Genomic DNA, 25,655 nt, shown 5'->3' with positions numbered 1-25,655 from the left:
CTTACTTTCAACTCGAGCATCGGCCTCTTACAAATTTCAGCCATGTCTTTTCTTGCCTTCATATTATCTTTCGTTTTATCAGTCACATCGAAACATGTGCTTATGATGCTTTCAGCAACGTTACGCTCTTGGTGCATCAAGTCTATGTTGTGCGGCATGATCAAGGCTTTTGCATACGGAAGCTCCCATATTGATGAAATATGGGTCCAGTTATGGTCCTCCCCGTAGCCTTGGAACCTATCATTTTCTCCTTGCTTCAGACAAGCATGCCATGCCATTATCTGCGGTGCAGTTTGCCTCTTTGGTGGCCCATTTCTGATTTTGGCTCCACCTCTGAATGCAGTAAGCGAATTCCTAAAATCATGCTTGAATGGAGTCCAACGTCGATGAGCATCAAAGAATGACACTTTCCCACCATGCTTCAATCTGAATGCATCCGTATCATTCATACATATGGGACAGCACAACCGACCATGGACGCACCATCCAGACCAATCTCCATACGCCAGCAGATCATGCACTGACCACAAATAAGCAGCGCGCATGGTAAACTCCTTTTCAGTATGGCTGTCATAAGCCTTCACACCTCTCCACAACTGTTTCAGCTCTTCGATTAAAGGGCGAACAAACATATTCAGCTTTGGCCCTGGATGCTCGGGGCCTGGGATGACTAGTGCAAGGAACATGAACTCTTCTTTATTGACCAACTCAGGAGGAAGATTATATGGCACAATGAAGACAGGCCAACACGAGTAAGGGCTTGCACTGGTATTGAAAGGTGTGAATCCGTCCGTCGATAGACCAAGCCGTACACTCCTAGGGTCGTTTGCAAATTCGGGATCAAACTCGTCAAATGCCTTCCACGCATCACCGTCCGACGGATGGACCATTATGTATGGATCAGTGACGAGACGTACACCATTCTTTGGCCACGTCATATGCAGAGCTATTTCCTTGTTGAGGAACAGCCTTGAAAGCCGAGGAATGATAGGCAACCGACGAAGTTGCTTAGCTGCGACCTTCGTAACTACCAATTCACCCTCATCATTTGTCACCTCGACATATCTAGAAGCTTCACAATGCTTACAACGGTCAAGCTTGTCATCATCCTCAAAGAATAGCATGCAACTATTGGGACACACGTCGATCTTCTCATATGTCATCCCAAGACCAGCCAACATCTTCTTTGCGAAGTACATATTCTTTGGCAACTTATGATTCTCCGGGAGAACCTCGCCCATAAGTTGGACGATGTCGTTGTAAGCACTGTTTGAAATGTTGTGCTTCGACTTTATCGCCATTAGTCTTGTGAGAGTCCCAAGAACTGACATCTGAGTGTGCTCGTGCAGTCTCTCTTCTCCCGCGGCGAGTAGCCGGAAGAATTCTTGAGCATCGCGTGGAAGCTGCCCCGGCTCCTCAGTGTTCATTTCAACCTCCCTACCAAGATCATGCAACATATCGTCCATCCTATCATGATCGTCATCAAGCTCCACCTCCGCGTCAACGTGTCTAATAGACTCTCCATGCCGGTACCATACAAGGTAGTTCGGCATAAACCCACTTTTGCAAAGGTGTTTCTCCATTTCTTCCTTCTTCTGAGGCCACTTGTTCTCGCAGCGATTGCAAGGACACTTCACTAGACGACCAGTTGCATCTTTGAAAGCGTGCTCAAGAAAAGCCTTTGTTACACCCATCCATTCATTTGAATGTGCCCCATCCTTTCTCCACCCGTCATACATCACCCTTCGATCACCGTCCATTTTAAAGGCTAAACAAAAGTCAAAGAACATCAACGATCGTCCGTGGCTTAATTAGGTGAACTCCCTATTAGGTAAAGGCCCTAAACCCACCCAAGAGTGTAGGCTGATGCTTGTGATTTATGACGTGTAGCCTACGATTGTCGCTAAATTTCGGCAGCATAACCCCGCTGCTCTCCAAGCACACGCCTGAACATGGTGTGTTGGAGAACAACTGAGTTACACAACCGAAATTCCGCGTAAATCGTAAGACACATATCACAAATCACAAGCATCGGCCTACACTCTCAGGCTGTCCAAAATACGTGGACAATTCCGGAGCGGCAAACCTCACAAGCCAATGTGACGTTCGCCGTTCCCGAACGGGTGACGCATACGGTTCGCTACGGTTAACGATTAAAACTAAACTCTAAACATTAAAACATAACTCGGAGACAAAATATGAATTTGAATTAAAGCAATAAACAGTTAAACTAATCACAACACGACAAGATGACTAATATAAATTAATGACCTCGGAGCCTCGGCAATTATACTTGCCTGATGGCGCAAATGCGGGCGAGTCGAGGCGGGCGACGACGCAGCTGGGAGACCTTCGCGACGGAGCGGGCGGGCGTGTGGGCGGCGGCACGGCGCAGGGAGGCCGTCGCGATGCGGTGCAGCGCGCCTCGGGCGGGACGACGGCGCGGCGAGGGACGGGCGGGGTGCCTCGGACGACGGGCGTGCGGGCAGCGGCGTGGGGCTCGGCGGGGCGGGCGTGGGGCTCGGCAGGCGTGCACGGGCGAGGGGCGCAGCGTGTAGGGGTAGGGGCACGGCGTGCAGGGGCGGGCGTGGGCCTCGGCGGCGTGCAGGGGCGCGGTGAGCGTGGGCTCGGTGGCGCGGGCTCCCTTAGCGCGCGGGGCGGCGGCGTGGCACCGGCGGCGCGGGGACCGGCGGCGCGGGCACCGGCGGGCGGGCGCGGGCACCGGCGGGCGGGGTGGCACCGGCGGCGCGGGCACCGGCGGGCTCCCTTAGCGCGCGGGGCGGCGGCGTGGCGCGTCGGCGCGGGCACCGGCGGGCGGCGGGCGGTGGCGCGGCGAGGGGAGGGCGAGCGTGGGGCGGCGGCGTTGGGTGAAACGAGTGACGCGCGATTGAAACGAGCGGGGCCGAGGACGACGATGTTGGGCCTCTATTTTCGTCGGCCTCACTAGGCCGACGAAAATAGAGTACGGTTAATGATGTATTTTCGTCGGTTTGGCCATGGCCCACGAAAATAAGTGTTATTTTCGTCGGCCTAGTGACCGACGAAAATACGTTTTTGTATTTTCGTCGGCAGGTCGATGGGCCCACGAAAATACGCATTATTTTCGTCGGCCTAGGGACCGACGAAAATAATGTCAGTATTTTCGTGGGCCGGCCGACGAAAATATCTCGGCCCACGAAAATTTAGGCGTTTCCTGTAGTGCATGTTTTCCAGTATAGTATACTATCACAGAAAGCTTCGACTTTTAGATGAAGGTGTGCATGGTATGAAAGGCGCGATCTGAAGAAAGGATGAACCAGCTCCGAAGCTGTGGCTGGAGAAGCTTCGGCTTAGCACAAGGACGGTGGTGGAGGATAAAACCGACCTAAAGGGGAAAAGACTGCTTAATCCTCGACAGTTTGCCTTTTCGCTAACAGTAAACGTTAGGGACATGAATGTAATTTTGCCCAGGTTGCGTCCTGTGCTTATAAATAGATGAACAGTAACACCGTACTGTTCACGCTGACTTGTAATCACTCACGCGTCACTCCTGCTTTTTCACCTTCTGTCAAGCCGAAGGTACAAATGTAATTTAAATATCGTTGATGTTTGCTCATGTTTATATAATAAGAATATGAATAGTCTAATGATTTGAAATGTTTATTCATATTCCCTTCACGTTTCATATGCCTTTATTTATATCCTTGCTTATTGAGATGATGAAGGTATGTCCTTCATGACCTTCGTCCGAAGATCATTATATCCTAATGGAGATAATGCTTCGAAGGATAAAGGTCTTTAACCTTTAACATGTGTTGCCTTGTTCTTGATTCATAACATTTGAGAACAAGTGACCAATACCCATCATGCTGCAGTTCGTCAACATTTTCACTGAGGGGCTGCGTCGAGTGTTTTCGCTGAATTTCGATCCAGTCTCAACTTCTGTACATGATAGAGTTGAGACTGCAGGTGTGTTAGAGTACCCGCCTAGAATTTTGGGGTTAGCCCCTTGTAATTATTGTCACACCTTGTGTAATGGGCTAGCCTCAACATCTATCAATATATATATATATATATATATATATATATATATATATATATATATATATATATATATATATATATATATATATATATATATATATATATATATATATATATATATATATATGAGTCCCTACTCTAGTTAGTGTTAGAGTTTCCCATTCCAACTGTCTAAGTAGCACTCCCCGTAGGAGCGAATTTCAGACTGTGATAAAAAATATCTCGTCTATTCCATGCTAAATTTCAGACTGTGATAAAAAAATATCTCGTTTATCCCACGCTAAAGTACAGGTTTAAGGCCCGGTCATGGTGCCAGCCGATCTCACATGGGCCGGAGTGCCAAGGTCTGAGTTCTCATATTTACTGGCGTGAGTGTCAGTACACCCATCCACACATGCAGTAGCACATTGCCATATACCAGTCGTGCTAGCAATTGTATAAAGAGAACAATACAAAGTAGAGGGTTTAATTTTTCTAAATATATAGCTACACAGAAACTTTTGCAACATTAAACTGTCATATCTCATGATTGGAGATCCTATTCAAACAAACACTTGAGCAGATTTGCAAGATCTAAAGAGACAATGGCATGGCTAGCCAATCATTAATTTTATGCACCAGCTTGTTCAGAAGAAGCTCCATTGAAGAGCACAGATCCTTTCAGTGTAACCTAATCATCCTTAGATACAACCTTTGTATGATCTTTTACATTACTCTTTGCTTTATGCTTCAGCATATTTAACTCCATGGCACTTAATCGTCTAGAGCGGAAATTAGAATGTTAGGGATACCAGTAGCACATTAGACTCGCTTATATGCTGGTAGCATAAGCATGCCTCAGCTGGACTCTAGCATTTTTTAACCTAATTAATACAGTGAAAGAACACAAAGCTTTGGAGATAAAGCAATAGACACCAAAAATTAAAGACAATGGTAGCATGGTATAAAAGATCCAACAGAAAGAACGACACCACAAAGCCAACATTATCATTATGCCCCTTTTGTTTTGGCAAACAACTTCAAGATAACAGAAATGCATATACCATATATAACTTATAACATAACTTACCTAGTAAACAGTATCTACATATCCTAAATCACACAGCAAAAATAATTCACTCAGCTCAGTAATTAATTCAGGACGTTTAATCTTAAACTCACCCTTGGTGCTCGCTAGCCAAAGCTTCATGATAATGATGTGGAGCCGCACCTCTGATAGAAAATGTCATTGTCAAGCTTTTTTAAATTTAATTAGGTTTATGAACAACCATAATATTTGTTATCACCAAATAAGTTTGTTAGAATCTAATTAGATTTAATATATATTTCACTCTAGGTGAGACAATTTAAGACAAAGCTAACTAAGTTCACAGAGTGCATAAGGTGACAACAGTACTGTATAATTGAATTAGTTAAAGGTCTTACGAACTACAAGCACTAAATTGGAAGAGTGAAATTAAGAGATAATGAAGGATAACCACATCTTTACCAGTTTGCTCTGCAGAGATAATGAAGGATAATCACCTTTATGTGTGGTGATTTGCTCGAAGCTGAAAATGACATATCAGAAGCAAAGTAACCTTGATTCCACCCTTCTCCTTAGCAGCAACCTGACCCTTGAAAAGAGCAGTCAATGATTTGCGTCCAACACAGACAACAACAATATCAGCTTCATGTACTGTCCCATCCTTCAGTCTAACTCCAGTGCCATGTAAGAAAGAAACAAATTAAATCAAGTAAACCTTTGGATCTACAGTTAGAAATGATATTTATTTACTATAATTTGTGTGGAAGTTTGTGCATGTCTGTTCTATTGGCAATGATCTTATATTCTTCTGTCCATTTAAAAAGGATGTTGATTGCTTTGCATCACCGCTGAGTGAAGCATATCAGTACCTAAGCTGTAGGAGTGTCTTAAAAGCATGTCAGTATTAAAGAAACGGTTTAAACGAGTTCACATGCTTTGTTTCGTATAACAGGGATAGCCTAAAAATCAGACACTTTTGTACACCTGACCTGCCTCTGTAGAGCATTGTTTCTTCTAGGATAAGCTGTAGGAGCGTCTTAAAAGCATGTCAGTATCAAAGAAACGGTTTAAACGAGTTCCCATGCGTTGTTTCTTAATTATAACAGGGATAGCTTAAAATCAGTGACCTTTAACATCTATCCCTGATCTGCCTTTGTAGACCGTTGTTTCTGTTGTAAATTTAGAGAAATAAGTGACATGCTTTCTACATATTTAAATAAATTAAATATTTTAATTCTGAATAAAATAAGTATATAACTCAAATAAATGTCATATGTAATTATTGCAGCAATGAACAGTAGCAATTCTAAAACATGTAAGCATGTAAAATAGATGCTCAGCTTCATTTCATAATTAAACATAGCTTGCAGATGAAGAAGACAGATTAAACAAATAAACATAATTATTTATCTTAAACTATTGCTCTCAAAATAGCGGGTTGCTGTAATAAACAACCCTCCAACGCTAAAAGGTGATCAGAGATCCTCGACTAATGTGACAGTCTTATCTTACCAAATCAGGGTTTTAGATCAGATGTAATAAGCCTAATAATCAAATGTAAATACTAATAGTAAGGAGTTGTGTACTAAATAAAATAACAGAATTTAACACAGGTAAACAGCCTCAACAAAGAGAGATTTAATTAGGCACAAATAATATCAATGCTAAAAATGATAATACACTAAAACTCAGACTGCCACGTAGTCTCACTGCACCGCTATCGTCATCGAGCACACAAATCCGCCCACAACAGTGCAATCACACCCAAGTATTTAATACTAGCAGATTGCACAAAATTAAAAGTAAATAAAATGAGGCAACGAATAACTCACAGCACGTAGATTGTCTACGTGGGAAGATCAGCTCAACGAACACGAAGTTCTGTCCCAGAAAACCAATTCTGTCGCCCACGTCCGGGCCTGCACGACGGGAGATTGACGGAGATACTAGAGCCGCTGTCGAAGCCAAGGGAGACGTCCACGGCACCAGCCCGAGAAGAGGAACACCGCGCAGAGGGAGCCCAAGCACCAGGCCACGGTGGACAATAATCAGACGAACACGGCACCACACAGGCACACAAGTGAAGCAAGGAGCATGGGTAAATCTCACTGCACAAGATCAGCACCACCTCTATCTTTTCCACCAGTGAGATGAAAACAAGAATCGCTAGAGACTAATTGGATCAGGTGACTGAAACAGCAAGCAGAGAAGAGTAGTCGTGTTCCTCCAGGGGATTAGCACCCATGCTTTTAAAGAGACGAGAAGGGAAGAGAAGACCAACTGATTTGCGAGCATCTCGGATGGAGTAGCGCGAGCATCTAGGACGAATGGGCAGCGCCAAACTCGGCCTCCCTTCAACCGTCGCCGCCGCTCAGCCTCTGTCTCTCATCTCCCTCTGTGTGTCTCGTTCTTTTCTTTGGCACCGTGGTGCCCTAGCTAACCTCCCAGCCGGCTGGGCTGCTCGGCCTATTGGGTCTTGAAGTGGCCCAGTCCGGCTGGCTACAAATTTTTTTATAAAGTGAAAACTTCAAAATGGTCAGCAATCCCCACCATTTTCACTCTTATTTTCTGATCAATGTCATTGAGCTCCCGTACTATTTATATACTACTTTTCGGCAAAGGTACTTGTTAGGTTTGAACCAAAGCCTATCCCAGTGTACTCCAACCCTGCACGAGTAAGCGGAGGACTACGCCTTGATCCACAAACCCTAGTGTGAGAATCTTCACACAAAAGGCATATAGTACTAGGCAGATTATCTGCTTCTCTTACGGGGCAGGGCGTTACGGTCATGCCCTTTAATATCTATTCATGAGCTCACTAAAGAGAAAACCCCATTCTCTCCCGGACTGCGACCCCACAGTCAGCTCATATAGGTGAAATCGTTAAGGAAATTCTGTAGGACAACTTCCCTGCTTAAAGCATTGACTTCATTAAGAGCATATCGCTCAACCTGCCTTACAGACAGAGCACAGCAGCTCATGAGACTCTTTGTCTTTTGTGCTCTTGGTTCCACAGTGCTTCGTTTCCTGGAGCCTGGATCTCGGGATCTCCGGTCACACAGGACAGTTATCCGCAGTTGAAACCGCTAACAGGGTACGAGTCCCATTCCTATGCATGCTGCTTGGATTGGCTTTTGAGCCAGTCCTTTAGTGAAAGGATCAGCAAGGTTCCTTTCAGACTTGATGTAATCTACGATTATTACACCCGTCTCTCTAGCATGCCAACGTGAATCAAGTCGTCTTCTGATATGCCTCGAGGATTTTTTGTTGTCCTTTCTACTGTTCACTTTCAGCAACACAGACGTGTTGTCACAGTATACTAGGACAGCTGGTATCGGCTTTGCTAGCATTGGAAGGTCTGACAACAGGTCTCTCAACCATTCAGCCTCCAATGCTGCTGAATCAAGTGCAACTAATTCAGCCTCCTTGGTGGAACGTGTCGACACTGATTGTTTAGACGATCTCCATGACACGGCCCCACCAGCTAAAGTGAACACATAGCCACTTGTAGACTTCATTTGATCCGAGTCAGAGATCCAGTTTGCATCACTGAATCCTTCAAGTACTGACGGAAATCCGGTATATTTAATACCAAGATTCATCGCTCCCTTCAAATACTGAAGCACTCTGTACAAGGCTACCCAGTGTCTATCTCCTGGACTCGCCGAATAACGAGCCAGTCTGCATACTGCATATGAGATATCTGGTCTAGTTGCACTGCTCAGGTACATGAGAGATCCGATGATCTGCGAATATAGTAGGTGGTTCACAGGCTCGCCTTCATGTTTACTGAGCGTGTAGGATGGATCATAGGGTGTGGTGACTGGTTTACAGTCCATATGTCCAAAGCGAGTCAGGACTTTTTCCACATAATGGGATTGTGACAAAGTAATCCCATCCTCACCCTTTATCAGCTTGATGTTCAGTATAACATCAGCTTCACCCAAGTCCTTCATATCAAAGTTCTTGGAGAGGAATACTTTTGTCTCCATGATAGCCTCCAAATCGATCCCAAATATCAATATGTCATCAACGTATAAACACATGATGACACCTTTGCCCCCAGAGAAGCGATAATACACACACTTGTCAGCTTCGTTTACACAAAACCCGGCAGTGGTCAGAGTATTATTAAACTTCTCATGCCATTGTCTGGGAGCTTGTTTAAGACCGTATAAGGATTTAATCAAGCGACACACTTTGCTCTCTTGTCCTTTAACCACAAATCCTTCTAGTTGCTGCATATAAATTTCCTCTTCCAGCTCTCCATTTAGGAATGTTGTCTTTACGTCCATCTGATGAACAAGAAGTTTATAAGCAGCTGCCAGAGCTAAAAGCACACGGATTATGGGCAATCGAGCCACCAGAGAATAAGTATCAAAATAATCCTCCTCTTTCTTTTGAGTAAAACCCTTAGCCACAAGACGGGCCTTGTACTTTTCAATAGTAGCATCGGGTCTCCTCTTCCTCCTAAAGATCCATTTGCAGCCTACAGGCTTGCAACCAGCTGGGAGATCAGTTATCTCCCAAGTTCCGTTCGAGATGATTGAATCCATCTCGCTACGGACAGCCTCCCTCCAGTACTCTGCATCCGGAGATGTATATGCCTCTGTGAGGGAGCGTGGTTCTTCATCCACTAGATAAATAATATAATCATCACCTAGAGACTTTTCAGTCCTTTGTCTCTTACTCCTCCTTAACTCCAAATTTGGAGTCTGGTCATTGACACTCGAGGGCAGAGAATATGTCCGAGATGGACCATCTAGGGCTACTACTTCCTTATCCCGCATAGGGAAAATGCTCTCAAAGAATGTCACATCCCGAGATTCCATTATGACATTTACAGCGACTTCGCTCGTCTCGAAATGGACCACTAGAAATCTATAAGCTGCACTGTTATGTGCATAACCCAGGAAGACACAGTTTATGGTCTTAGGGCCTAGCTTTCTCTTCTTCGGCAACGGGACATTCACCTTTGCAAGGCAACCCCAAGTCCGAAGATGCGAAAGATCTGGCTTCCTTCCTTTAAATCCTTCATAGGGCGTGACCTCACGGTTGCGAGGCGGCACCCTATTCAGGGCATAGCACACCGTGAGTACTGCCTCGCCCCACCAGATGTCAGGCATCCCCGAACTTTGCAACAAAGCATTAGCTAAGTCACACACCGTTCGGTTCTTCCTTTCAGCTACCCCATTTGACTGAGGTGAATATGGAGCGGTGGTTTCATGAATGATTCCACACTCTTTGCAGTACTCATCAAAAAGGTTGGAAAGGTATTCACCTCCTCTATTAGACCGCAGCCTTTTAATTTTCTTATCTAACTGGTTTTCAACTTCAGTCTTATAGATCTTAAAGTGTTCTAGTGCTTCATCTTTAGTTTTGAGTAAGTAAATATAATAGAACCTGGTAGCATCATCTATCAAGGTAAGAAAGTATCTTTTACCGCGTTTTGTGATTATACAATTCATCTCACAGATATCTGAGTGAATTAATTCTAAAGGAGTGGTACTTATGCCTTCAACCGTATGAAACGGTTTTCTAGGCTGCTTAGCTTGCACACAAATACCACATTTTACACCTTTAACATGTTTATATTCAGGAATTAAAGACATGTCACTTAAGCTCTTAATGGCCTCAAAATTCACATGACACAAACGGGAATGCCATATGTTATTAATGGAATCGTTATTACGGACCACATTAACATGGTAAGAAGAATGATTGTTCAAAACAGAAAGACGAAACAAACCGCTTGACTCATATGACTTTCCAATAAAAGTACCAAACTTAGACAGGACCACTTTATTAGACTCAAACACTAATTTGAGACCTTGTCGACATAGCAGCGACACTGATATGAGGTTCCGGCTCATCGATGGCACATAGAGTACGTCCTTCAGCACGAGCGTCTTTCCTGAAGTCAACTTCAGGTAGACCTGTCCAGTACCTCGAACTGCTGCCGGAACACCATTTCCCATCAAGACTGGTGCGCTGCTGTATCCCTGGAATGAAGAGAACATGGATCGATCAGCACAAATATGAACAGCAGCACCGGAATCCATCCACCAGTCATCTGATGGACTTGCCATAAAGGCCTGAGGTGCATACCCTGGGGTGGAGTTAACCATCACGTTCCCTTCTTTGCGCTGAGGTGGAGGACCTTTTCCCTTCCTAAGTTTGCACCTCCGAGTTGTATGCCCGGAGACACCACAAACGTAGCAGATAAAGTCCTCCTTTTTCTTCTTCATCTTTTTGGACTTAGGTTGGTTCAGATTCTTCTGTGGAGAGTTCTTCTTCTTCTTCTGGAATTTTCTATCTCCACCCTTCTCAACAACGTGAGCCTGAAGTTGCTGGGATGGCTTGTTACTGGACCTTGCACGCTCTTCCACATTTATTGCAGCTGACAACTCAGTGAGAGTCATTTTCTTCTTCATGTGGCGGCGTGAAGTCATAAAGTCTCGCCAAGAAGGCGGGAGCTTTGCCAGTATTGCATTCACCTGAAAACTGTCTGGTAGGACGCAGCCTTATTGGACCAAGTCCCTAACAAGGAGTTGAATCTCCTATAGCTGCTCCATAACAGACCTTCCCTCAGCCATTTTATAGTTGAGGTAGTTTTCCGTTGTGAATGACTCATTGCCATTGTCAACTTCATAGAACTCGTTCTCAAGTTCAGTCCATAGACCCTTAGCGGAGGTAAAACCAGAGTACACGTCAAATAAGCGGTTCGACAAGACGTTCAGCAGACGAGACAAGCATGCCTCATTGGCTTCGTCCCACTTGGCCTTCTCCGCTAGTGCGGCGGCCTTCGCTGCATCATCAGCATTATCTGATGTAGCCTCGGGAACAACCGACGTCACTACCCAAAATAATTTTAGGTCAGTGAGCCACATGCGAGTCTTAATCTGCGAGCGCTTAAAGCTAGCGCCGTCGAACGCTTCAGGCTTAATGACATCAGAACTGGAGGCCATAATAGGAATTGGTTTTCTGGATTGTTATAAATTTAGAGAAATAAGTGGCATGCTTTCTACATATTTAAATAACTTAAATATTATAATTCTGAATAAAACAAGCATATAACTCAGATAAATGCCATATGTTATTATTGCAGCAATGAACAATAGCAATTCTAGAACATGTAAACATATAAAATAGTTGCTCAGGTCCATTTCATAATTAAACATATCTTGCAGATGAAGAAGACAGATTAAACAAATAAACATAATTGTTTATCTTAAACTATTGCTCTCAAAATAGCGGGTTGCTGTAATAAACAGCCCTCCAACGCTAAAAGGTGATCAGAGATCCTCGACTAACATGACAGTCATATCTTACCAAATCAGGGTTTTAGATAAAATGTAATAAGCCTAATAATCAAATGTAAATACTAATAGTAAGGGACTGTGTACTAAATAAAATAACAGAATTTAACACAGGTAAACAGCCTCAACAAAGAGAGATTTAATTAGGCACAAATAATATCAATGCTGGAAATGATAATACACTAAAACCCAGACTGTCACGTTGTCTCACTACACCGCTATCATCATCGAGCACACAAATCCGCCCACAACAGTGCAATCACACCCAAGTATTTAATACTAGCAGATTGCACAAAATTAAATAGTAAATAAAGTGAGACAACGAATAACTCACAACACGTAGATTGTCTACGTGGGAAGATCAGCTCAGCGAACACGAAGTTCTGTCCCAGAAAACCAATGTCGCCGCCCACGTCCGGGCCTGCACGGCGGGAGGTTGACGGAGATACTAGAGCCGCTGCTGGAGCCGAGAGAGACGTCCACGACACCAGCCCGAGAAGAGGAACACCACGCAGAGGGAGCCCAAGCACCAGGCCACGGTGGACAATAATCAGACGAACACGGCACCACACAGGCACACAAGTGAAGCAAGGAGCACGGGTAAATCTCACTGCACAAGATCAGCACCACCTCTATCTTTTCCACCAGCGAGATGAAAATAAGAATCGATAGAGACTAATTGGATCAGGTGACTGAAACAGCAAGCAAAGAAGAGTAGTCGTGTTCCTCCAGGGGATTAGCACCCATGCTTTTAAAGAGACGAGAAGGGAAGAGAAGACCAACTGATTTGTGAGCATCTCGGATGGAGTAGCGCGAGCATCTAGGACGCATGGGCAGCGCTAAGCTCGGCCTCCCTTCAACCGCCGCCGCCGCTCAGCCTCTGTCTCTCATTTCCCTCTGTGCGTCTCGTTCTTTTCTGTGGCACCGTGGTGCCCTAGCTAACCTCCCAGCCGGCTGGGCTGCTCGGCCTATTGGGCCTTGAAGTGGCCCAGTCCGGCTAGCTACATTTTTTTATAAAGTGAAAACTTCAAAATGGTCAGCAGTTTCTTCTAGTATAATGATCTTAGTGAAGTGTTTTGCGAAAAAAGAGGCCTTGGTTTGAGAATCTGTATTGATAGTGTAAGGAAAATGGACCCCGGGCCATTTGGCTAATTGAGTTTTGGTGTTTGATGAACAACACAATCCGTGAACTAATAAGTTTCCTAGTGTTTGTGTTTGTAGTTCACAGGATGCGAAGAGAATTGGACCAAGGCAATGAGGATGCAACACCTCAAAAGAAGACATAAAAAGATGCATAGAAGTCCAAGACTCAAGAACAAAGAAGCCCGAAGAAATCAGTGAAGAAATCCAAGAAAGGGCTGTCAGCCAGCGCCAGGTGGCGCACCGGACATCGGTGTCCGGTGTGCACCGGACTGTCCGGTGAGGCACCGGACAGTCTGCGCAGAGAGGCCGCAGAAAGGCGCTCTCTGGCTGTAGCACCGGACTGTCCGGTGTGCACCGGACTGTCCGGTGTGCCAACGGGCAGAAAGGCAACGGTCGGATCCAACGGTCGACTGCTACAGGCGCCAACGGTCGGCTGACGTGGCGGCACCGGACATCTACTGTTCAGTGTCCGGTGGTGCACCGGACTGTCCGGTGCACCCGACGACAGAAAGCTGCTGCTTTCTGTCCAACGGCTAGTTGAGGGTGTGGAGGTTATAAATACCACCCCAACCGGCCATTCTCTTGTGTGAGAGCCCAAGCAACATTCCAATACACATAGTGCATATTTCCAAGTGCTCAAACACCCAAGTGCTTAATAGAATCACTCGGTGATTAGCGTAGGTGCTTTGCGAAGTGCTTAGGTTAGTTAGACCGCTTTAGCGCTTGCTCTAGGTGAATCCTAGTTAGTTGAGTGAGTTTAGATAAACCTCACAACCCCTCGGCTCTTGCGCGAGCCGTTGTAATTGTACCAAGTGGGGCGAGAGTCTTGCGAGACCGTGACAACCGCGTTTGTGTCACGGCCGCCACCGTGTACCGGAGGGAACGAGGCCCGCAGCGTTTCGGCCGGAAGCTCGATAGTGGAGACGGCGGGGAGCGTCCGAGAGGAGCCGGAAGCGGAGCACCACTTGCGCGTGGAGAAGGCCCGCGGCTCTCTACGGAGTTACTCGACCGAGGTGCTTGGCCCTCGCGTGGGCTTCCCTTTGCGTAGGGGCACCAACGAGGATTAGTCGGGACCTTGCGCGGTTCCGGATACCTCGGTAAAAATACCGGCGTCATCCACGAGAGTTTGCTTCTCTACTTAGCTCTTTACATTCCGCATTTATATTAAGCATTTAAGTTTCAATCTTGTTGTCATACTTATTTAGTGTAGATTGAAACTTAGCCTTTGCGGTAGAGATAGCAACACTTAGACAAAACCTAGTTTGCACATTCTAGTTTTGATTCTTGCATAGGTTTTGCTCTAGGGATTTAATTGTGGCCAAGTTTAGTAAAAGTTTTAGAAGTCCTAATTCACCCCCCCTCTTAGGCGTCACCCGTTTCCCTACAATTGGTATCAAAGCCCGGTTTGGCTCATTTGAAACGTTTTAGCTTCACCGCTAAAAGAGCCGACGCTTTTTAGAGGAAGGGATGGATACCCATAGGCCACCACACTTCGACGGCACTAACTTCCCATATTATAGTGCTAGAATGGCTTGTTACCTAGAGGCCGTTGATCTAGGTGTTTGGAGAGTCACTCGTGACGGGATGAAACCCCTCAAGAATCCCGAGAAACCCACCACGAGTGAGGAAAAAGAAATTCATTTAAATGCTAGAGCCAAAAATTGCTTGTATGAATCTCTTAGCATGGATATTTTCAATCAAGTATTTACCCTGAAAACTGCTAATGAGATTTGGCTAAAATTGCATGAGCTCCATGACGGCACATCCAATGTCCGTGAGCAAAAACATTGCCTAGTCTTAAATGAGTATAATTCTTTTGCTATGAAAGATGATGAGCTTGTTAGAGACATGTATTCTCGCTTGAATCTAATTATCAATGAGCTCAATTCTATTGGCATTAATAAGCTAGGTGATGCGGACATTGTGAGGAAGATTATCTCCCTGCTACCACAACAAAGATATGGGAGCATCATCACCATCCTTCACAACATGGAGGACTTGAGCAACATGACCCCGACCATTGTGATTGGGAAAATCGCGGCCTTTGAGATGTCGCGAAAAATGAGTCGGGGAGAGGAGCCAACTTCCTCAAGACCATATGCTTTTGCATGTGATGAAAGGAAGGGCAAAAAGAAGGCTCCCACTCCAAGTTCCTCAAGTGAAGAAGAGGAAGAAGAAGAAAGTGATGATGATGAAGATAATCAACCATGCACATCATCCTCCGAGGACGAAGAAACGATCCGACGCATCGGAAAGGTAATGGGGATGATCCGCAAGATTAATCTAATGGGTGTGCCCCTGCAGGTCGAGGATCTTCTCTTTAACATTGACAGGAAAAAGCAAAGGAAGAGAGGATGCTTCGCATGTGGGGAGAAGGGCCACTTCAGGGACAACTGTCCAAATATGGCCAAACCCAAAAAGGAGAGGAGCAAAGGCAAGGCGCTAACAAGTGTTAGAACATGGGATGATTCTTCAAGTGAAGATGAACCTCCAAGGACGCGCAGCCACCGGTCCTCGTCACGATCATCACGGTCATCACACAAATGCCTTATGGCAAGAGGTAACAAAAGCACTCCATCCTCTAGTGATGAAAGTAGTAGTGATGATGAAGGTGAGGGAAAAGCCTCTCTAGATGAGCTTGCGGAAGCCGTAGAATTTTTCCAGGATGTTTGCACTAAGCAAAAAGCTCAACTTAAAACTTTGAAAAATAAGTTGGTTAGCTCTCAAAATGATTACAAAGGTTTGCTAGAAAAATTTGAAACTTTTGCAAACTTAAATAGTGAGCTATCAACTAAAATTGAGCTATTGGAATCTAGTGCTCCATCCACTGCTACCGATGATAGCCTTATTAAAAGGAATGAAAAACTTAAGGCTAAGTTAGCTAGCTCCCAAGAAGCTATTGAAAATTTGCTGGAGAAAATGGAAATTCTTAGCATACACAATAATGAGCTAACTACTAAGCTAGAAAACATTGGTAGCACCCCAGCAGCATCTTTAGTTGAAATTCCTGAAATTATTAAGAAAGATGCTTCTACTTCCTGCTTTGACTTAATTGATGATTCTAACCCCTGCAACCAAGTTGTTGTTGAGAATATTGTTGTAGAGTCATGCTCTGATGAGGTTGCAAAGGAAAATGAACAATTAAAGCAAGAAGTGGCTCGTCTTGGCAAAGCTTTGTATGACAAGAAAGGCAAAGCCAAACAAATCCGACCTCCACAGGATAACACCACTGCGGGAGTGAACAAGCCTGTAGAGGGAGAAACTGTGATTTGTAGGCTATGCCACAAGGAAGGCCACAAGTCTTTCCAATGCAAGGCGATGACCGGGGATAAACAAAGGCAAAAGCTCAAGCAAAAGCCAACAAGCAAAATCTCCAGCACCTACATCAAAAAGGTGAACAAAAAGGACGCTACACCATATTTGATCAAGAAGAAAAAGAATGGAAAGGTGATAGCAATCAAGGCCAACAAGCAAGCCAACAAAGGAAAGGGGGCCAAACGCATCTGGGTGCCAAAAGAGATAATTTCAACCATGAAAAGCACCAAGAAGGTTTGGATCCCGAAAGGGAAGTGAGTGGACCAAAGGTAGTCGGGAAATTTGGAGACTTGGAAAGTTTGGGATGTATATCATGGGATACATCATAATGGATCAAGTTTATTGTCAAGTGGGTTAGTGAAAATTTTGGACCCAAATTTCCCACCCATGACTAAGGTAACTAGTTTTATTGTATTTCTCGTTTTTGGATATGCGTATCTATTTATCTTTTATCTAGTTTACCTTTCTTGCCTAGTATTACATTTGTTATGTACTTTTGTTCAAAATCATGCATACTAGGTAAATCATATGGTAGGATTGCTAGTTTTTAAATTCATATACTTAAGCAAACCTACATGGCTTAAAATGTTTAGTTAAAGCACGACACATAACTTTTATATCACTCCATAGTAAATGATGCATTAATTGAAAATTTTGATTTCTACAAAGTGTATCATTTAACTTATATGTGCCAAAGTTTGGATTATGGATAATTTGCCCCTCTTGATATCAAATCAAAGTGCATGTCTCCTACAAGTATTCAAAACTTGTATGCACACCTTTAGGGGGAGGTTACTCTATAATCTAACACTTTGAGACTAACACCTTTTCAAGTCTATTTCATGTGATAGTCTCATTGTAAGGAAAATGAAGTCCCCGGAGAAAGACAACAATCTTCCACTGCGAAATCTCCAAGAACTCTCATGTCTCTCAAGCTCGCCATTGATCTTCAATTGGTATCTTTTGAGACTACATTCAGTATCATTTACATGTCTTCTCCAATATTTGATTAGACTATATTTCATATCATATGCTTCCATGTTGCTAAAAATGCATAAGTAGTTAACTCATATTCTGTTACCTATGCATAAGGGAAGTTAGTCTTTTCAAACCATGTCTTGCACCTCTAATTTTTCACATGCTTTTTCCTAAGTAGAGGATCTCTGTCAGGGGGAGTATTTCTTCATCTCTAAAAAAGGGGGGAGAAACTTCTTTCTAAAGAGAACACTCATTTAGGGGGAGTTCCTTTCAACTGGTATCATTCATATGGTTTATTTTAATATCCTTCTAGTGATATCATTTGATACAATTCTTGTTGAGGGCAAGCTTTTATTTACTTCCTACATGCTTTTAATGTCTTCCTTTTCGGTGGTTGATGCCAAAGGGGGAGAAGTTTAGGGACCAAAGCAATGAAAACTTTATCAAACACCAAACACCACCAATTTAAAATTTTATATCTACAAATGGCTTTTCAAGTGGTTTTGGTTATTTGGTCCAAAAATAGGAAGTAAGTGAATTATGGAGTTAGGGGGAGGCTTAAGTCCATAATATCACATTGTGGGGACAATCATGCATCTTAGCAAGTAGATTGCACATTTTAATTCAAATACTTGTATTATTTGCTTGCTTTGGTTGTGTTGTCATCAATCACCAAAAAGGGGGAGATTGTAAGGAAAATGGACCCCGGGCCATTTGGCTAATTGAGTTTTGGTGTTTGATGAACAACACAATCCGTGAACTAATAAGTTTCCTAGTGTTTGTGTTTGTAGTTCACAGGATGCGAAGAGAATTGGACCAAGGCAATGAGGATGCAACACCTCAAAAGAAGACATAAAAAGATGCATAGAAGTCCAAGACTCAAGAACAAAGAAGCCCGAAGAAATCAGTGAAGAAATCCAAGAAAGGGCTGTCAGCCAGCGCCAGGTGGCGCACCGGACATCGGTGTCCAGTGTGCACCGGACTGTCCGGTGAGGCACCGGACAGTCTGCGCAGAGAGGCCGCAGAAAGGCGCTCTCTGGCTGTAGCACCGGACTGTCCGGTGTGCACCGGACTGTCCGGTGTGCCAACGGGCAGAAAGGCAACGGTCGGATCCAACGGTCGACTGCTACAGGCGCCAACGGTCGGCTGACGTGGCGGCACCGGACATCTACTGTTCAGTGTCCGGTGGTGCACCGGACTGTCCGGTGCACCCGACGACAGAAAGCTGCTGCTTTCTGTCCAACGGCTAGTTGAGGGTGTGGAGGTTATAAATACCACCCCAACCGGCCATTCTCTTGTGTGAGAGCCCAAGCAACATTCCAATACACATAGTGCATATTTCCAAGTGCTCAAACACCCAAGTGCTTAATAGAATCACTCGGTGATTAGCGTAGGTGCTTTGCGAAGTGCTTAGGTTAGTTAGACCGCTTTAGCGCTTGCTCTAGGTGAATCCTAGTTAGTTGAGTGAGTTTAGATAAACCTCACAACCCCTCGGCTCTTGCGCGAGCCGTTGTAATTGTACCAAGTGGGGCGAGAGTCTTGCGAGACCGTGACAACCGCGTTTGTGTCACGGCCGCCACCGTGTACCGGAGGGAACGAGGCCCGCGGCGTTTCGGCCGGAAGCTCGATAGTGGAGACGGCGGGGAGCGTCCGAGAGGAGCCGGAAGCGGAGCACCACTTGCGCGTGGAGAAGGCCCGCGGCTCTCTACGGAGTTACTCGACCGAGGTGCTTGGCCCTCGCGTGGGCTTCCCTTTGCGTAGGGGCACCAACGAGGATTAGTCGGGACCTTGCGCGGTTCCGGATACCTCGGTAAAAATACCGGCGTCATCCACGAGAGTTTGCTTCTCTACTTAGCTCTTTACATTCCGCATTTATATTAAGCATTTAAGTTTCAATCTTGTTGTCATACTTATTTAGTGTAGATTGAAACTTAGCCTTTGCGGTAGAGATAGCAACACTTAGACAAAACCTAGTTTGCACATTCTAGTTTTGATTCTTGCATAGGTTTTGCTCTAGGGATTTAATTGTGGCCAAGTTTAGTAAAAGTTTTAGAAGTCCTAATTCACCCCCCCCCCCTCTTAGGCGTCACCCGTTTCCCTACAGATAGCCTACCTTGGTTTGAGGCCTTGGGAGTCCAGGTGTGTTCCCAAGACAACAAGATCATCTTGGTTACGTCTAGGCGCTAAGGCATGTTATAAACTGTGACTAGCAGTTAACCCATATAGGTATATTTTTCTAAGATGTTCTGTATGACAATTTTTTTGTTTCACAAAGTCACTTAGAACATATTAAGGTGTAAACACCAACCTACCTTACAGTAAGGAAAGATATGCATCTGAAATGAGCCTTATTAAGGGTCTTTCTTCTCAGTCTGTCACTAGCTTGTTTTACCATTCTAATTCACGGGATCTCCGATCACATAGAATAGATTACCACTATGATAAACCTTAGGTGGGTCTCAGGCCCATTTCACTTGATGCACTATCTATCACACTATGTGATAGCCCCTTACAAAAAATGTTATCTCATCCTAGGTACATCCTAGAGGCCTTAATAGTGGCCTAAGGATGCCCGAGGCTTGATAATTCTAGACCACTAAAACACTTGAAAACAGTGAGCTATAGCTCATGACACATTGTGAAAACATGAAAAATCTATCCATGAGCATTGAATGTCAAAAATCTACACTAGAGAGTTGGACCAAGAAAAATGACAAGTTGTTTGCCTAGATTGACATGTTTGACATGCCAGAACAAAAAACATATGAATCACAAAACCAAAACATAAAAAATACACCCCTAGTATTTGAGCTCCTTGTGGTGTTGTAAATCCAAAGAACTTATTGTTTGCGAGTTGAAACTGGCTATAAATTTGTTGTCTCATATCCTAAGTACGTCTAAACCTTCATAGTGATTTAAGAATGTTCAGGACCCAAAAGTTCTAGGCCCCCCTAAAACACCTGAAGCCAGTAAGCTATAGCTCACAGAAATGGTGAAAACATGAAAATCGGTTTGAGAGCATCAAATATCAAATATCTACACTAGAAAGCAGACCCAAAAAACTCGTTGTTGCATAGCTGCACCAAAATTGGTTGCAATCTCATCGACATGTGAGTCTCACTTGTCCAAAACCACTCTAGGCCCTGAATGTGGGGCCTGCACATCACGCTCATGCTTCTGGATTTGATATTTGACACCTAATTCATATATCTTTCAAGATTTGACATCCCTATCACAATGATATGTGGGGTCATTCAGTTATTGACATGTAACCTAGGGTATCAAATCTGGAAGGCATGTGAATTGGGTGTCAAATATTAAAATTGGGAAAAGTCTAAATTACTACTCTCACTTATGGATAATGTTCATGTAACCTCTAAAGTATTTTTAGTTCATTTTATCTATCCTTTCCTTTTTAGATGGTTCAATTTACCCCTTAACAATTTTTTATTTCTTTATGTACAAACTGAGTTTTTAGTTCAAATTTTGTTGGCATAGCTAATAGCATAATTTAGCCTTAAAATATATTATAATTTTTTATAATTATTTTGATAGATTAGATATCGGATAATAATTTTAATGATATAGAACTAAATATAAAATAATGATGAAAAATTGTTAGAATATTTTCTAACATAAATTACGATGTCCTTAGTCACCTTAAAAATATGAACATAAAATTCAACTTGTATCTATGAACATAAAATTCAACTTGTATCTAGACAAACAAAAAAGACAAATCTCTTCCTAATAAAATTTGACTTTTTCGTTTTTTTCATTTACAAGTTGAATTTGAAGTTCATATCTTCTAAGGTTATTGAGGTTATCACAATTTGATATTTAGTTTTGTACTATTAAAATTATCTTAGTTGATTTCTAACCTATCAAAATAATTTTAAGTTATATTATTATATAGATTTACATGTTACTTTTCTAATATACAATTTATAGTACATTTTTCTATTTGATTCTCTATAACGTAAATTTAATGTATAATTATCTTAATCAAATGATTTAAAATAATATATAAATATATTACATAGATAAATATATTAATTTAATTAATTTTATCTAAATTATAATTATTAGAATGAAATTCGATTTCAACAAAACAAACTGACCGTAGTGGTTTTATAAACATCGTGGAAGGGAGTAATTTGCTTCGTCCAAAAAAAAAAAATCTCCAACTCGTCACTTCGCTTCCCCACTTCTCCATTCCATTGCGGTTCTGCGAGCCCCTACCTCCCTGTGGTGCTTGGCCATGGCGGACTACCACTTCGTGTATAAGGACGTGGAGGGGGCGAGCACAGAGTGGGACGACATCCAGCGCCGCCTCGGGAACTTGCCCCCGAAGCCGGAGCCCTTCAAGCCGCCGCCCTTCGCCCCGAAGGTTGACGCCGACGAGCAGCCCAAGTCCAAGGAATGGCTTGACGTGCGCGAGCCCGAAGAGCTCGAGGAACTAGAGGACGATCTGGATGACGACCGCTTCCTCGAGAAGTACAGGTAGCCCTTCTCCACAGGCTCGATCCGGTCTGCGGTCTGATTGCTGATCCGTTATGCTGTCTTTTCCCCGTCCGTTATTGGATGCATCTTAGGAAGCTCAAGTGCCTACCGCGTTTGATTGATCTGACCTGACTAGAGTGGCTGATTGGTATAATTCGTGTTCTCCTGATAGTAATCCGATATCTTTTTATGGTTGATCCGGATTCCTCGCAGTAGTTCCGGGCTTTGGATTACTCAATGCGTTTTGCGATTTTTTTGGTACAGCTGCGAATTGATTGTGACGATTTGATGTAATTCGATGCCCCTGCAGGAAGATGAGGCTCGCAGAGCTGAGGGAAGCCGCAAAAGCCGCGCGATTTGGTACTATACTTCCCATCACTGGCTCCGACTTCGTGCGGGAGGTATCGCAGGCACAATCAGATGTTTGGGTTGTGGTCTTCCTCTACAAGGATGGGTAACTCTTCATTCAGTTCACTGCATCCTGTTATATCCATGATTATGCATGGGAGAACAATTATATCATTTATTTTGTATGAATCGACCAAACAGCTATGGGACCAGACTGAACTAAATTCAGACTTTTAGTGCACTTTATTTAGTTGTGTTGGAATTTGTTATAGATGCTTTCTTAGGCAAGCATTATCATAGGAAGAAAGGGGGCCAGCGCAGCTAGGATTTGGGCCCAGGTGCGCAGCTAGAAGATAAGGGTCGGGAGACTTTTTAGCTGTTCAGTTAAAGAGATAGATTAGATCTCCTATTTTATAGCAGATAATTGTTATCCTGTTGGGTGGTACGGCAGTCCTAGTCTATAAGGGAATTTGTCTTATTAGTTTGTATTAGGTATTGAAGGAATAAAGATCTCCAGGCTGGGAGATTACCTTCGGTCATCCTGGCTGATCATCACAGCCAGGCCGGCGACAGTGATCGCCCTCCTCCCTACGCCTTGCGATCGCTCTCCTGTTCCTCTCATCCACTTGTCTCTCCCCTGCGTACTCCTAAGAGAAGAAGTAGACTACATCAGATTTCTATAGAAAGTTGCCTGAAAAGACTAGGTGACTATGAAATTTTGACTATGGTTGCCTGGATATAGGAATTCTGATATTTGTGCTGTGCATTGTAGGCTCGTAAGCAGACATTTCATCGCTATGAAATAGGTCCCAGCAGTTCGTACCTTTGATATATATGATCTGTGGACATGCTTTCTTTTTTCTTCTCGAACATGCCGTTTCATTGATAGATAGAAAAAATGGTCCAATTACAAAACAAATTCATGGCTGGGCCTGCCCTTCTTTTTGTCCAACACTGTAAGCTGTAATGTAACTAATCACACTGCAGTTTTTCAGCATGGAAGATCTTTCATGAAATTATTGCTCTTTTTTTGTATGATGTTTTATTGTTTCCATGTTGTGCTTGCATCAAAATTGTACAGAAAGAATATCTGAATTCATTGGAGTGTAATGAGCTCCCTGATCTGATGCGTGAAACATGATGTTCTTTAGTAAATTGTGGTGCTTATCGAATTCTATAAATCTGATGATAGGATACCTGAATGTGGATTGCTTCAGAATTGTTTGGAAGAATTGGCTACTAGGTATCCAGCGACGAAGTTTGTTAAAATTATCTCCACAGACTGCATCCCCAACTACCCAGATAGGAATGTTCCTACAATACTGGTGTATAACAACAGTGCTGTCAAAGGGACTTATGTTGGTTTGCAGAAGTTTGGTGGAAAGAGATGCACACCTGAATGTAAGTTACTACTAATATACTGCAAATTAATATTCAGTATCTGCTTTTCCTGTTAGTTGATTGATTCCAGTTGCTCCAATTTTATGTGCTGTTCATTGATCTTTTTTGAGCTCACACCTGTAATTTTGTGAATGGCATATTGGCATATGCCATTTAGCACCCACAATCCGCTTTCTTTTGGATATACCACTTGAACTTCCTTAACTAAAGAAAAAATATTTTGACCTTCAGCTGACAATTTTTTTAAAAAAACAATATTAGACAATTCATTATGACCTGCATGCCTCAATGCATACACTCCCCAGATCCAGTTTTGATTCTTCTGCGCTATTTCATGTGCCAAATTTTTCTATGGAGTTTGTCTAAAATGGCAACATGCTGGTTCCCAGTTATACATTGGTCTTAGGCTCTTAGCATATCATTGATCCTTTTGTGTAATAAGAAATTAGGGAATCTACTTTCACATTTAGATTACACCAAATTTATGGAAGCTTTCCTTTACCTCAACATCGTCCCAGAAATTCTTTTCCCAGCGATATACATGGGTTTCGTCTATATGCGCTAAGTCACTGTTATGTTCCTTTCAGCTGTTGCGTTAGCCCTTTGCCAGTCAGACCCGGTACTGAATGATGGGCATGGTGGCAGCGATTCATCTCGGGGCAATGTCTTCGAAGGTGTTCGCAGGAAGTTCATAGAGAAGGTTGTGGCCCAGCATGAAGAGCGGGAAGAAGAGGACAGTGACTAAGCTAATACTTGTGTTTGTTTTCCGCAGCTGGCGGATCCAATTTGGTTCCAATGTTTACTGATCTTATGTGATTTTTGTGGGTGAAATTTGCCAGAGTTTTCTGATACCTGGCTGTGCGGCTGAAGTTTTTGAAAGTTCACGGGTCTTATTGCCTACCTTTCAGCTGTAACACAGCTCCATTATTATATTGTTAAGAGATCAGAGATGATTAGTGCACTTGTATAATTGCATGAGAAAAAATCCAGCCAAACTTTGAATCCACAGTATTTCACTATCTTGAACATTTCTCAACACAAAACATCATGAGTCATGACTAATTTGTGTATATGCATGTTTATGATTCTTTGTGAATTAGTTAAAAGTGCAATTTGTGCTGGTGTATATATCTATAATAAAGTTTGTGTTATGGCACATTGAAATAATTTTAGTTCCAAAAACTCAACCGAACAACCGATTATCACTATCTACAAACAGTGCAAACAACAATCACCAGGAAGAGTTAGAGTGGAAAATCCTTACCCTAGGAATTAGAATAGAGTTGGGTGATGTATTAATAGACTTAGGATAGTTGGGTCAGGCCCATTAAAGGGGGCGAGAGGGGAATTACAAAGGGAAAGTCCCAAATTTTAATAGATATTCTAACACCCCTGCAGTCGCAACTTTATCATGTACAGATGTTGAGACTAGACCGAAAGTCTAGGAATACACTCGTCGATAACCCCTTGGTGAAGATGTTGGCGAACTACAGCGTGGTGGGGACGCTGAGAACCCGAACGTCACCTACAGCGACACGCTCGCGGACAAAGTGCAGGTCGATTTCCACATGCTTCGTGCGCTGATGCTGCACGAGATT

At 43.4% G+C, this 25,655-nt stretch overlaps 1 protein-coding gene across 1 annotated transcript; it reads left to right on the top strand.

Moving 5' to 3' along the window:
* Window positions 1-22,010: 22,010 nt before the first annotated feature.
* Window positions 22,011-25,088, top strand: LOC100193506 (phosducin-like protein 3). The gene is made up of 4 exons (NM_001138619.3): window positions 22,011-22,308; window positions 22,619-22,762; window positions 23,849-24,057; window positions 24,645-25,088. The coding sequence occupies exons 1-4, from the start codon at window positions 22,067-22,069 to the stop codon at window positions 24,800-24,802; spliced, it is 753 nt and encodes a 250-aa protein (NP_001132091.1). The 5' UTR covers window positions 22,011-22,066; the 3' UTR covers window positions 24,803-25,088.
* Window positions 25,089-25,655: the final 567 nt, after the last annotated feature.

This window comes from Zea mays, chromosome 6, assembly GCF_902167145.1.
Source record: "Zea mays cultivar B73 chromosome 6, Zm-B73-REFERENCE-NAM-5.0, whole genome shotgun sequence".
NCBI lineage: Eukaryota > Viridiplantae > Streptophyta > Magnoliopsida > Poales > Poaceae > Zea > Zea mays.
This window is presented reverse-complemented; position numbering and strand designations above follow the sequence as displayed.

Bases quoted from the DNA above. Each gene is read 5' to 3' on its own strand.
- LOC100193506 (NM_001138619.3), top strand. From the start codon at position 22,067: ATGGCGGACTACCACTTCGTGTATAAGGACGTGGAGGGGGCGAGCACA. The intron at 22,309-22,618 runs GTAGCCCTTCTC...ATGCCCCTGCAG, and splicing joins CGCTTCCTCGAGAAGTACAG to GAAGATGAGGCTCGCAGAGC. The intron at 24,058-24,644 runs GTAAGTTACTAC...TGTTCCTTTCAG, and splicing joins AAAGAGATGCACACCTGAAT to CTGTTGCGTTAGCCCTTTGC.